General features: G+C 38.3%; 1 protein-coding gene across 17 annotated transcripts in view; it reads left to right on the forward strand.

Annotated features, from left to right (window-relative positions):
- RAPGEF6 (Rap guanine nucleotide exchange factor 6) overlaps window positions 1-12,489 on the forward strand; it is a 246,205-nt gene that overhangs the window by 104,359 nt on the left and 129,357 nt on the right. For 16 of the 17 annotated variants that reach the window (XM_074381725.1, XM_074381732.1, XM_074381717.1 and 13 more), the window contains one exon: window positions 9,477-9,608. The exons of the other annotated variant lie outside the window; for it this stretch is intronic. In XM_074381725.1, the coding sequence (XP_074237826.1) occupies window positions 9,477-9,608 (132 nt within the window). The remainder of the gene's footprint in view (window positions 1-9,476; window positions 9,609-12,489) is intronic. 17 annotated transcript variants of the gene reach the window in all.

A 12,489-nucleotide genomic window follows, 5' to 3' on the forward strand; every position in this document is an offset into this window, starting at 1 on the left:
AACATTATACGAGCAAAATTATGTGATTGGTACTCTACTGTGTAAATCAAGTATTTGTAAGAGTACACGTCTCTGTCCCCCTTCTCTCATGTTACTATTGATGGAATTTTGACTCTGAATTGTAAGCACATAAAACTTAGAAATTTTTTATACTTCTGTCTTTGGTTTTTCAGTACATTTTACTGGTTTTAGTCATGTTTTTTTGCCTATGCAACTATGTACTTGCATTTGACTACTTCTGAATTCCTTAATTTTCTTGCTAAAATAAATAGTTGTATTAGCATGGTTCTTTTGGGCACTGGGAAAGAATGAATCCTAAGTCCTTGTATGTTCAAAATGCCTTCCTTTATATTTACTCTTAAGATAATTGTTTAGTTGGATATAAAATAAAATAATAAATCCAAAGCCTTTTTCCTTTAGCACTTTGAGAAAGTTACTACACTGTCGTCTGGCCTCCAGTGTTGCTGATGAGAAGTCTGAGCTCATTATAATTTTTTTTCCTTTATTAAGTACATTTGTTAGTAGTTATGTTTTGTTTTGTTATTTTACTTTTTTTTTTTTTTTTTTAAGAAATGTGGTCCTCCAGCATGGCCAACATGGTGAAACTCCATTTCCATTAAAAATACAAAAATTAACTGGGCATGGTACCACATGTCTGTAGTCCCAGCTACTCAGGAGTTTGAGGTGGGAAAATCGCTTGAACTCTGGGATTCAGAGGTTGCAGTGAGCTGAGATTGTGCCACTGTACTTTAGCCTGGGTGGACAGGGTGAGACCCTGTCTCAACAAAAACAAAAAACAAACAAAAACGAGGTCCTGCTCTGTTGCCCAGGCCAGAATGCAGTAGTGTGATCATGGCTCACTGTAGCCTTGAATTCCTGAGCTCAAGGAATCCTCCCACCTCAGCCTCCCACACAACTGGGACCACAGAGACACAGCACCATCCCTGGCCAATTTTCTAATTTTTTTGTACATACAGGGTCGCTCCATCTTGTCCAAGCTGGTTTTAATTCCTAGACTCAAGTAATCCTCATGCCTTGGCCTCCCAAGATGCTGGGATTACAGGCATGAGCCACTCTGTCCAGCCTTTGTTTTTTTTTTTTGTTGTTGTTGTTGTTTTTTAAACTTTGATGGTATGAAGTTTTGCCCTCGATTGCCTAATGTTTTGTTTCCCCTTATTGACACTTTTAGAGTACTCTCTCAAGCTGAAAATTCTCATTTGTCTTTAATTGTGAGAAATTCATCTTTTTATTTGTTTGTTCGTTTTTGACAGTCTCGCTCTTTTGCCCAGGCTGGAGTGCAGTGGCGTGATCTTGGCTCACTGCAAGCTTCTCCTCTTGGGTTTGAGCAATTCTCCTGTCTCAGCCTCCTGAGAAGCATGGGACAGGTGCCTGTCACCATGCTCAACTAATTTTTGTTTTTTCAGTAGAGGTAAGGCTTCACCATGTTGGCCAGGCTAGTCTCAAACTTCTGACCTCTAATGATCCACCCCTCTCAGCCTCCCAAATTGCTGGGATTACAGGAGTGAGCTACCACGTCTGGCCTCTTGTTTTTTAATTGCAACTCTTATTTTTTCCAGTCTCTCTAGAGAAAGATTGAATTGCGTTTTTGAGGTTTCTTTCAGGAGGTTAACTTCGTTAAAGTGGTTGTTAGTTGGGGGCTCACCTTCCTGATCTGTTAGAGTTGCTTGTTTGAGGTGAATGTTGATTGAGTGGAGAAAGCATTACCACTTTGGCTTCTATTTCCTTCTTTTAGGTGCTCCTACAGTTGCTGGTCACTGGTTGACTTATCCGCAGCTAAAACCGCAGGTCATTTCTTTGCCCTTAACTACTGTACCTATCTGCAGTACTTGATACTGTACCTATCCTCCGCCTCCTGGGTTCTAGCACTTCTGCCTCAGCCTCCTGAGTAGCTGGGATTACAGGCATGTGCCACCACACCCGGCTAATTGTGTATTTTTAGTAGCAACGGGGTTTCTCTATGTTGGTCAGTCTGTTCTTGATCTCCCAACCTCAGGTGATCCGCGCGCCTTGGCCTCCCAAAATGCTGGGATTGCAGATGTGAGCCACTGCACGCAGCTGATCACTTACTCCTTAACAGACTTTCTTCAGAGTAAAAGTCCAAGTCTTCACCATGACCTACCAAATAGTGGGTGCTCTCTCTTCTACTTACACTCCTCATTCACTCTCACCACTCTGATTTCCTTTCTTGTTTTCAGACTTGCCAAGCATTCTTACGCTGATTTTCTCCTAAATTATAGTAATTTACTTTTAATAAGCTCACCATTGAAAATGAATATTGATTGAAAGCTTCTTTATGGTTTCAAAAATATTAAAGTGGGGAGAATAATGTGTCTTAGAATTGAAAAACTTTTTAATACTTACAAGTTATTACATCATTTAGAAACATCTTCCCAACTCTCATCTTTTAGTAAAAATAATGAGTTAGGAATGTTCCGTGTTTCTCCTGTAGTTTCACATACCTCAGGCACAGTGCTGTGATCTCTTGTGTATATAACCCAGGCTTCCTAAGATTAGGTATAACTATTTCCTTTACGGCTTTTGAGAAATGGTAAACTCCATAAAGCAGGCTCCATACTGCTTTTTAGACCTTAGAATATATTTTTAATTCTCTCTCTCTCTCTCTCTGTCATCTGATACTTTTCTTCATATGTCACTCTCTCTAGTCCTAGAATGTCTCTTATAATTCTAGTGGCTTTTAATTTTGTAAGGCCTCCATCATCTTGTGCTTCAACTAGTGTCTCCTGTCCCATGTTTATCATTTTCTTCTATTTCACCTTCTCTGCTTCCAGAGTAATCCCAAGAGTAGGTACCCTAAGAGAAATGTTGAGTCATAAGTTACATATATTTTGTTTTGGTTTTTGGTTTTTTGAGACAGAGTTTTGCTCTTGTTGCCCAGGCTGGAGTGCAATGGCATAATCTCAGCTCACTACAGCCTACGCCTCCTGGCTGCTAGCGCTTCTCCTGCCTCAGCCTCCCGAGTAGCTGGGATTACAGGCATGTGCTGGCATACCTGGCTAATTGTGTATTTTTAGTAGTAATGGGGTTTCTCCATGTTGGTCAGGCTGTTCTTGTTCGCCTGACCTCAGGTAGTCCGCCTGCCTTGGCCTCCCAAAATGCTGGGATTATAGGCGTGAGCCACCGCACCCAGCCTATGTTTTTTAAATGTAACCAATCTTACATTTGCTCCCCCAAGTGGCTACCTCTCAAATTGTTGTCCAAAATGGTTACACCAGTTCGTACTCCCATTAGCAGTTTATGAGAATATTGTTTTCCTCCATAGCCTTTCCTGCATTTTGTATTATCAAACTTGCTTTTTGCCATTTTGATGGAGGAAAAATGTATTTGTTTTAGTTTTTATTTCTCTGATTGCTTGCAAGGTTAACATTCTCTTCCAGCTGTTTTTTTTGTTTTTTTTTTTCCTTGCTGTTGTGACCTAAGTGGCCTTATGTTCAGGTGGCAGAGCCAAAACACCTGAACAGTTTGGATATCTGAGTCTCTGTATACTAAGGCAGTTGCCCCAAAAGTTGCCTATACACTTCACTGGGTTAAGCCTTAATTATCTTAGGGCCCTTAATTGTTGTAACAAAATCTAGCCTGAGAAATACAGCAGCTCTTGTATCACTGTCCTTCCCAGAAACCTACAGTAGCTCTATGTTGTCTGTAGGCAAATTCAAAATGCCTAGTTTGGCATTGCTAATTATATTCTACCTCTACCCTTTTCTCAATACCTCTCTTGCCCCCCACTTCCCGCTGAACATATGTGAAGTATTCAACAGACTTTATAACTTCATAATGTCAGTATTCAAGCTGTTAGCTGAAAAACTTTCTTGGTGCCTCCAATAAAACTTTTAACAGTAGGCCTTATGGACATACGATCTCCAGCAGAGCACAGAAGTTCAGATACAGGAAATGGGTGAAGGATACTGTGGAAAATGGGAAGTTTTGCCAGACGTGGTGGGTTGGAAGGACAATGGGGTAAATGAATTGCTGATGAAAGGTCAGCTCTTGAGTCCAGGATGGATCAGGAAAAGAAAGAGAAAGAGCAGGTAAGCCGAGAGTGGAGAAAATTTAAGGAACTAAGAACTTCTCTTGGAGAAAAAGCCTTCCTTTTTGCTTCATTTGTTAGAAAAAAGGTAAACGATTGGGTGTTGTGAACTCCAAACTGTTTCCCAATCCGGAAACAGCTTAATAGGAAAGAGCAGTGGATTTAGTCAGGCTCCCTGGGTTTCAGATCCCAGCACCCCAGTTTGCTAGCTATGTGACCCTGGGAAACCTTTATAACATCTCTAATACTAAGTTTTCAACTCTATAAATTTGGTATAATCATAGTATTACCTCGTCTTGTTGTCTGAATCTATGTGAAAGGCATGTAGAAGTGTATGTTTGGTACCAATAGTGGGTACTCAAATGTTAACTGCAGTCAGCATCATTATTATTCTCATTGTGTAAGGAGGTTGAGGGAATTCCTGTATGAAAGTTTCTTCATGAAGTAGAAAGCAGATGCTCTTTGCTTATAAATCTGTCTCCACTCTTCAGTATTAGACTGAGTTCCTTGAAGGCAGGGCCTATATGTTTTCATTTTTATGTTATCATCAGAGTTCCTGGCACAAAGTAGAATATAACAGAAAAAATGCTAGAGTCTTACCTGGGTTCGATTCCCAACTCTGCTACTTAACTTGAGTGTAAGATCTGGGACAAGTTGCTTAATTGTTCTGCCTCGGCTTCCTCATCAGTGAAATAGAGATAATAATAACACCTGCTTTTTAGGGTCTAGTGAGGGTAAAGATTGCTTAGTACATTGTCGGTACTATGAAGCCACTTGACAGACTTCTGGCTTTTGGTTCATTGTGTAACTTTTATGAATGACTTTCTTCTCCTTGGTCTTCCTACCTCAGTAGGAATGTGGAATATATACTATCTCCTACTCCTAACACCCTAACCAAACATCTCACATTTTAAAGCTATTTTCAGTGCTTGCCTTTCCAACTACTTCATTCCTAGATGAGTTTTAAAAATATCTAAATAATAGAAACTAAGTGAGAAGAAGGCCTTTTAACTGTGTCATATCCTCATCAATATTTCTGCATTATTGTAAGCAGTTATGAGCTCGTAATTTTTTGCTGTCTTTTTGGATATACATATTAGAGCTATATGGCCTCTAAGCATGACTTTAACTTATCCCACAGGTTTTGATATATAGCATCTTAATTTTCTGTTTTAATATTTTCTAATTTCCAGTGTGACTTCATTGATTTATGGGCCATTTCAATAGAGGATTATTTACAGTTTTCCAGTACATGATAGTTTTCTATTTATCTTTTTGTTATTTATTTTACCTTATTTGAACTGTTATTGCTGAATTTTCTCTGATTTCAGTCTTTCGTAATTTGTTGAGACTTGCCTTCCTGTAAATTTTTACAAATTTTTTTATATGTACCGTAAAAGAAAATGTGTTATGGAGTTTTGGGTTCCATTATTCTGTCTGTACTCTTTAGGTTGTTTGTTAATTATGTTCATATCTTTTATATCTTGTTTTGTTTTTGTGTTTTGCTTATTCAAACTGAAACAGATCTGTATTAAAATTTATAGCATAATTGTAGATGACATTTTTGCCTTATACATTTTTTAAATTTTAGTTTATTTTTAATTAACAAATAATTGGATATATTTATGGGGTACAGTGTGATGTTTTGATACATGTTCACATTGTGGAACAATCAAAGGTAGTTAATAATTTATCACGTTGGCCAGGCATGGTGGCTCATGCCTGTAATCCCAGCACTTTGGGAGGCTGAGGCGGGTAGATTACAGGAAGTCAGGAGCTAGAGACCAGCCTGACCAATGTGGTGAAACCCCTTCTGTAGTAAAAGTACAAAAATTAGCTGGCCATGGTGATATTCATATGTAATCCTAGCTATTCAGGAGGCTGAGGCAGAAGAATCACTCAAACCCAGGAGGCAGAGGTTGCAGTGAGCTGAGACTGTACCACTGCACTCCAGCCCAAGTAACAGAGTGAGACTCTGTCTCTAAATACACACAAACACGCACACACACACACACACACACACACTCACCCCTACATACCAACGACCCCTCCTCGCCATCTCAAATACTTATGAAATGTCCCCTTTTGGCTCTACTAATGATTTTGCACTGAGTGTACTTTAAGCTATATCAGCCTTCTTTTGGTTGTATTTACAAGATGTATACTTTTCCATTCTTTGATTATTTAATATTTTCCCTTCTGTTACCTTGGTAGTTATACACTTTTTTTTATTATGCTTTTCTTAAATCAGAAATTACAACATAATACTCTTCACCTATCAAGTCTGCTACTATAGCTTCATGGACAGTGCAGGGAACTTAGAGCACTTTAATAGCTTCATTTACCCTTCTCCAGACTTACATTCTGTTGTAATGTATTTTAATTCTTGTATTTAATTCTTCATGGGATATTAATGTTACTGTTTTATATAATCAGCATTCATGTAGATTTATCCACACATTTCCTATTTTCCTTGGTTTTTATTCTTTTTTGTGCCCAAAAGCTTCCATCTAGAATTATTTTCCTTTTCCCAGTGGATTTTATTCATAGTAGGGCCACTAAGGAATTATTTCCTTCATTTTTATTTGAAAATTGTTTTTCCCCTTTTTTGAGGACTGTTTTTACAAGGTATAGAATTTTAGTTATTGTAAACATCACTCAATTTTATTCTGGCTTCCAGAGTTTTTATTGAGAAGCCAACCATCAGTTTAATTTTGCTTCTGCCAAAGTAATCTAACCTCTCAGTTTCTTTTCCTGGCTACTTTAAAACTTTTGGCTGGGCGCGGTGGCTCACTCTTAAAATCCCAGCACTTTGGGAGGCAGAGGCGGGTGGATCACGAGATCAGGAGATCGAGACCATCCTGACCAACATGGTGAAACCCCATTTCTACTAAAATATAAAATAATTAGCTGGGTGTGGTGGCACACGCCTATAGTCCCAGCTGCTCAGGAGGCTGAGGCAGGAGAATCAGTTGAACCCGGCTGGTGGAGGAGGCTGTGAGCCAAGATCATGCCACTGCACTACAGCCTGGGCAACTGAGCAAGGCTCCCATCTCAAAAAAAAAATTATCTTTGTCTTTCCCCTCCCCCCCAACACATGTACCCTGGTTTGCATAGGTATTGGGGGAGCTGTTTGTTTTGGGGTTTGTTTTTTTAATCTTCCTGGGAGTTTTTAAACCTCCTTGATCTGTGACCTTAGGTGTTTTGTCACTGTTGGAAAATGCTCAGCCATCATCTTACTTCTGTGTATTTGCTCCTCTCAGACTCTTTATTCAGATGTCACATTCTCACTGTATCTCCTGTGGTTCTTACTCCTTCTCTACCAGCTTTACCTTTTTTTCTCTCCATCCTTCATTCTTTATATTTTTTCAGAATAGTCTACTTTTCAAATTCTCTTCTTAGCTCTGTCAAATCTTTTATTAAGCCTGCCTGTTGGCTTTTTAATTTCCATAATTGTATTATTTAGTTCTAGATTTTTTGTTTCATTCTTTTTCTTTCTTTGCTGAAATTGTTAGCCTTGTATTTTTCTCTCTGTGTATGGTGGATCACTAAACTGGACCAATTCTGAGCAGTGAGCTCTATGACCTGTGAGCTAAGAATGACTTTTACAATTTTAAGGAGTTGTTAAAAAGAAAAAAAAAAACACAAAAGCATACAATAGAGACTGTATGTGGCCTGCAAAACCTAAAATATATACTCTTCGGCCCTTAACGAAAATGTTTGCCAACCCCCAGTATTTGTTAAACACAGTTATTTTAGAGACTGTGTCTAATAACCCTATTATTTGAAACTTCATTAGTTTGTGGAGTTTATTATTCCTGTACTTCTCATTGGTGTCATCCCGTCTCATTATATATGCATGATTTCTTGGGCTAAGTGGTGGATGTTGTATATGTGGAAAAAAAAGTTTTTTTTAATTGAGACCTAGGATGACTTTCTTCCTATAGTGAGGATTGTGTTTGCTTCCAACAGTTGACTAGAAACATTAGTAATCCTGTATAACCTTATTTTAGCATCAGGCATTGAGGAGATTCTAAAATTAGCATCAGTTTATTTTGGGGTGACATTTACTCTAGAGTCTAATTTATTCTCCAGAGTCCCAGTCCAAAGACGGCCCTTCCATCCTAGGCCTTGGAATTTAACCTTTGTCCCTTATAGCTAGTGGCTGTAACAGGTACTTCTTGGCCTTTTAGCCTTTTCTTCAGGAATCAGAAAATATTCTTAGGAGAAAAAGTAACCTCAGAGGCCAGATATTTTGTGTATATATGTATGTATGCATTTCAGGTTTTCTGTTTATCTTAGGATTCATCTGTTATCCAACACACTATAATCAACAGGGGAAGTTTGTGATATACTTTATGTGTAATTTTTATAATTACAGTAACTCCTCTTGAGATAATAATTCAGACTCAGTCATTTCCTCAGAATACATTTAATTTACACTATATGTGTGTTTCTTTAATGTTTTTCAGTAGTAAAGCAGTGAGAAACCCTGTTTTAAAAATTAAATTGAATTTTCTTAATAGCCCTTAATAGCAAGTTGCAGAGAAGTCATTTAGAAAATATATAAGCATACCTCGTATGTAAAACATTTACTACTCTGGAGTGCAGTGGTTTGTTTATTGTCTTAATTCCTGTAGCTTTTATTTTGTGAGATGTCTGTTTCATGATATGAAATATATTGTACAGCTTGCATACCTGATAAGAGTGTGACCATATTAAAAGTTGGTGGAGTCATTTACTTTTTGTGTTTCTTGTGTCCCTGCACCTAGTACAGACATTCATTAAATCATTTTGATTACTAAGAAATCTCTCAGGGGCCAGCTGTAAGCTAATTCAATATTAAGTAAAGATGCTCACAAAAATTTTGGAATACTGAATGTCATCAGTTTGCTACTGGTCTTAAGTCTTGCTGCCAGTAGCTGAACTTAATTCCAAAATATCGCTGTTTTATTCTGGTATTCGTAACCATTTTTTATTAGTGGTGGGGAGGGGCAGGGGCAGGCAGAGAGAGAGTGAGAGAGAGAGAGAGAGAGAGAGAGTGTGTGTGTGTGTGTGTGTGTGTGTGTGTGTGTGTAAAAGGTAACATTCCTACACTTTACGATGGAAGGTTCTGATATTTTTATTTGGGAGAATAGGAGGACCAAGTTCTTCCTCTGAAATATTAGTGATGACAGTCTCTTTTGAAAACTGTTCAGTGAGCTAACTGTTGTAGGATTGCCTAATAGTTTCAGAGAGTACTATATCGTTCTTATCATTTCAAAATATCTTTTTGCTAAAAGTGGAGAACTTGGGTTAGAAATGAGATGGCACAGTAATAAACACAAAAATTTGTTGAAGTTAACGTGTCAATGCTTAAAAAAGTAAAGCTTGACATTTAGAATAACTTAAATTATTTTTTTTTCTTCAGCTTCCAGCTGATCTTACCAAGATGCATCTCACAGACAACCCTCATCCACAGGTGACTCATGTGTCTTCTAGTCAGTCTGGTTGTAGCATTGCCAGTGACTCTGGAAGCAGCAGTTTATCTGATATCTATCAGGTAATACCTTAGGAGTTTGTGTGCTGTGCATATGGTTTTTTAATTCTGCCAGATATTCTGTGCTTATGCCTTAGATGGTTAACATATCTTTCAGAGTATGACATTAAAGCATAAGGTCTGCGGAAAAATACTGTGTCAAATTTGTAAGCCTGATTAAAGAGATGATATGTCTTTTGATAATGATGAGGTATGGTTCAGCAGAGTATGAATCTGGTGTTCTTTTTCATTTATCCAGGTGAATCCATATTAATATCTAATGCTTGTTTTGCTTAAAAAATTAGTTCTTGGAATAACTGAACTTAAACTTATAAAAAGGCTGATTTTTGTTATAATTGGCTATATATATCTTCTATAGTTAGAAGTCATGAAGAAAATTAGAGCTGCTTTTCTACTATGAAGCCTCTATTGTAGTGTAGCATGAAACAAATAGCAAAATAGAATATTTATTTACTTTTCCATTGTCGAAACCCGAAAGGAACAATTTCAGATCTACTGAGTGATCCTTGTAATAGTGGGGAGAAGGTTCTAGGAAGACCCATAAGCTGAGAGAAACCTCACATGATCCTGCTGAGATTGAACCCAAGTTAGGTTCAAGCCAGAGCAGTAAGTATTTCAGGATCCAGATAGTGTATTTAAAATTTTAACATTATGAATGAGTTATCTTGCATTTGTTTTTCTTACTAAGTCATCAAAAACCAGAATTCAAAGTTATGGCACATCTCAATTCGCTCTAGCCATGTTTTAGGTGCCTAATAACCACATGTGGCTAGTGGCTGCCATATACTAAGATTTGTAGAAATAGTATGATTGTCTGAGGAAAGCATTTTAGACTGGTTCTACAGAGTTACCCAGATTGAGATATTTTAGAAAAATCAGCCTTATTCTATTAAGGGAAGTTTGTAGGCAGATGCAAGATGGAACGAAGACAACACCCATGTTTTTGTTTTATATATGGCTTTTTTCAACAAAGGTCATTGCTGTGGCCATCTATAGCTCCCTTTTTGCTTTTTATAGTATACAGAACAAGGAATTTTTCCCTATTCTCCATTTTACAGTAGACGAAACAATTAAAAGAGAGATTAAACAAGTTAAAAACAATACAATGGCTCTGGGACCACTTAGTGGTTGTGTTCCTGTTGGGCTTCATGCATTCTGCCCCTCCTCAAAAGAAATATCTTGTGAAAGAAGAATTACACACCTAAAAATCAAAGTAAAGCTGTGACTTCTCTAGACTCGTGTTTTTCCAGAAGAAAGCCCTGAGGAGGATTGACCCTGGATCAATGAAGTTCAGGGATGTGGGTGTAGGTTTCTCTTAGGATATATGAGAATATCTGGACCTTAGAGGTTTCGTGTTGAAAAACCATAGGAACCTGGTATCACTGGGATATTCACATCTGTAAGTAAGGATAGTGCACAGATTAAGATTCCACGTCTCTTGGAAAGATCAATGCTTTATTGTGAACTAGAGATGGGCTGTAGACAGTTGGTCCCTACATCTTTGCAAAGATGCTGCAGGAGCTTCTGTAGCATTGCACTTGTATTAGCACCTGCAGATTACTCACCTTTTAGCTGGTCAAGCTGAGGATGGGACTGGAGTACACCTACTGGTGTTGGTTGGAGGTATTCTATTGCAGGACCATGGCATAGCCTATATAAATATGTAGAATAGTTCCATCATCTCAGAAAGTACCCATATGACCCTTGGTTGTCAAGTCCCTTCTCCTGACCCTATCCTGTGCCCTTGCAACCAGCAATCTCTTTTCTGCCCTTACAGTTTTGCCTTTTCCAGAAGGTCATGTAAATGGAATCATATAGTTTAAAAAAATATGATGCAGTGAAGCTTATAAATTAACCAATAAAAGTGCTAACGAATTTAGAGAGAGTAAACAGATAAAAGGAACAAAGTCATTAAAACTCTAGAACCAAAATAGGAACTTAGAAATTTAAAGGAGAAAATTGTAATAATGTTAACATCAAATATATAAAACCTAAGATAAAATTTAAGAGTGGTCAAAGAAGATAAAAGATTTTCAAACTCTGACTTAACAGTTAACTTTTAGGACAATAGCCCAAAAATAGAAATAGCATAAACTCTAAAACAAAAGTAAGTCCATAAAGATAAACTGTTGGAAACCAGCCCAACCCTATTCATGGGTGCCCCATGTCTGGCAGTGACAAGGGAGTGAGAAAAAAAATAGGGACAAAGACACAAGAATAGAATTTTACAGCATAGGGCCAGGGGTCCAGTACACTCTAGCAGGGTGATCCTAGTTGACACTGAGCTCTGGGCTTCTTGCGCTTTTATTGGGTGCATTATCTTGTTGATCTTGCAGGCTGTGGGGAGGGGGTTGAAGAGGAAGATAGCCAGAGGAAGAGCATGTATCTGCAGTGTTCAGTAGCAATGTGGTTCTCCTAAGAAATACCAACTAAGGACACTGAGATTTTACCACCCATTGTATATCCAGATGTTTTGGTAAGAGAGGTGCAGCGGCTAAGGCACCATAAGATCTGACCACATACAGTGCAACAAGGAGCTTTTATCTCCAGAGCATTGTGGACACAGCAATCGGAATTGCTCCATATTCTGAGAACATAGGCAGAGTCTGTGGTGTTCGGTGATCTCTGACCTGTGTAGGCCTTCTGGCCTTACTAGCTCCCGTCTGCAAAGACCCTCCCAAGTCTTGTGAGCAGAGGTTACATTACTTGCCAGAGTCTTTTGCATAAGCTCCCTTTAGGAGATCCTCACACAAACTCTATGGTGGCAAGAGTTGTGGGACCAAAGCAGTTTTTTCTGCTCTGTAACCACACCACAGTGTTCTGCAGTTATAGGGCGCTCTCTGATGGTCTTTACTGTAGACCTCCTGTTTCCGCTTGATCTCTG

Source organism: Saimiri boliviensis, chromosome 1, assembly GCF_048565385.1.
Source record: "Saimiri boliviensis isolate mSaiBol1 chromosome 1, mSaiBol1.pri, whole genome shotgun sequence".
NCBI classification, from domain to species: Eukaryota; Metazoa; Chordata; class Mammalia; order Primates; family Cebidae; genus Saimiri; species Saimiri boliviensis.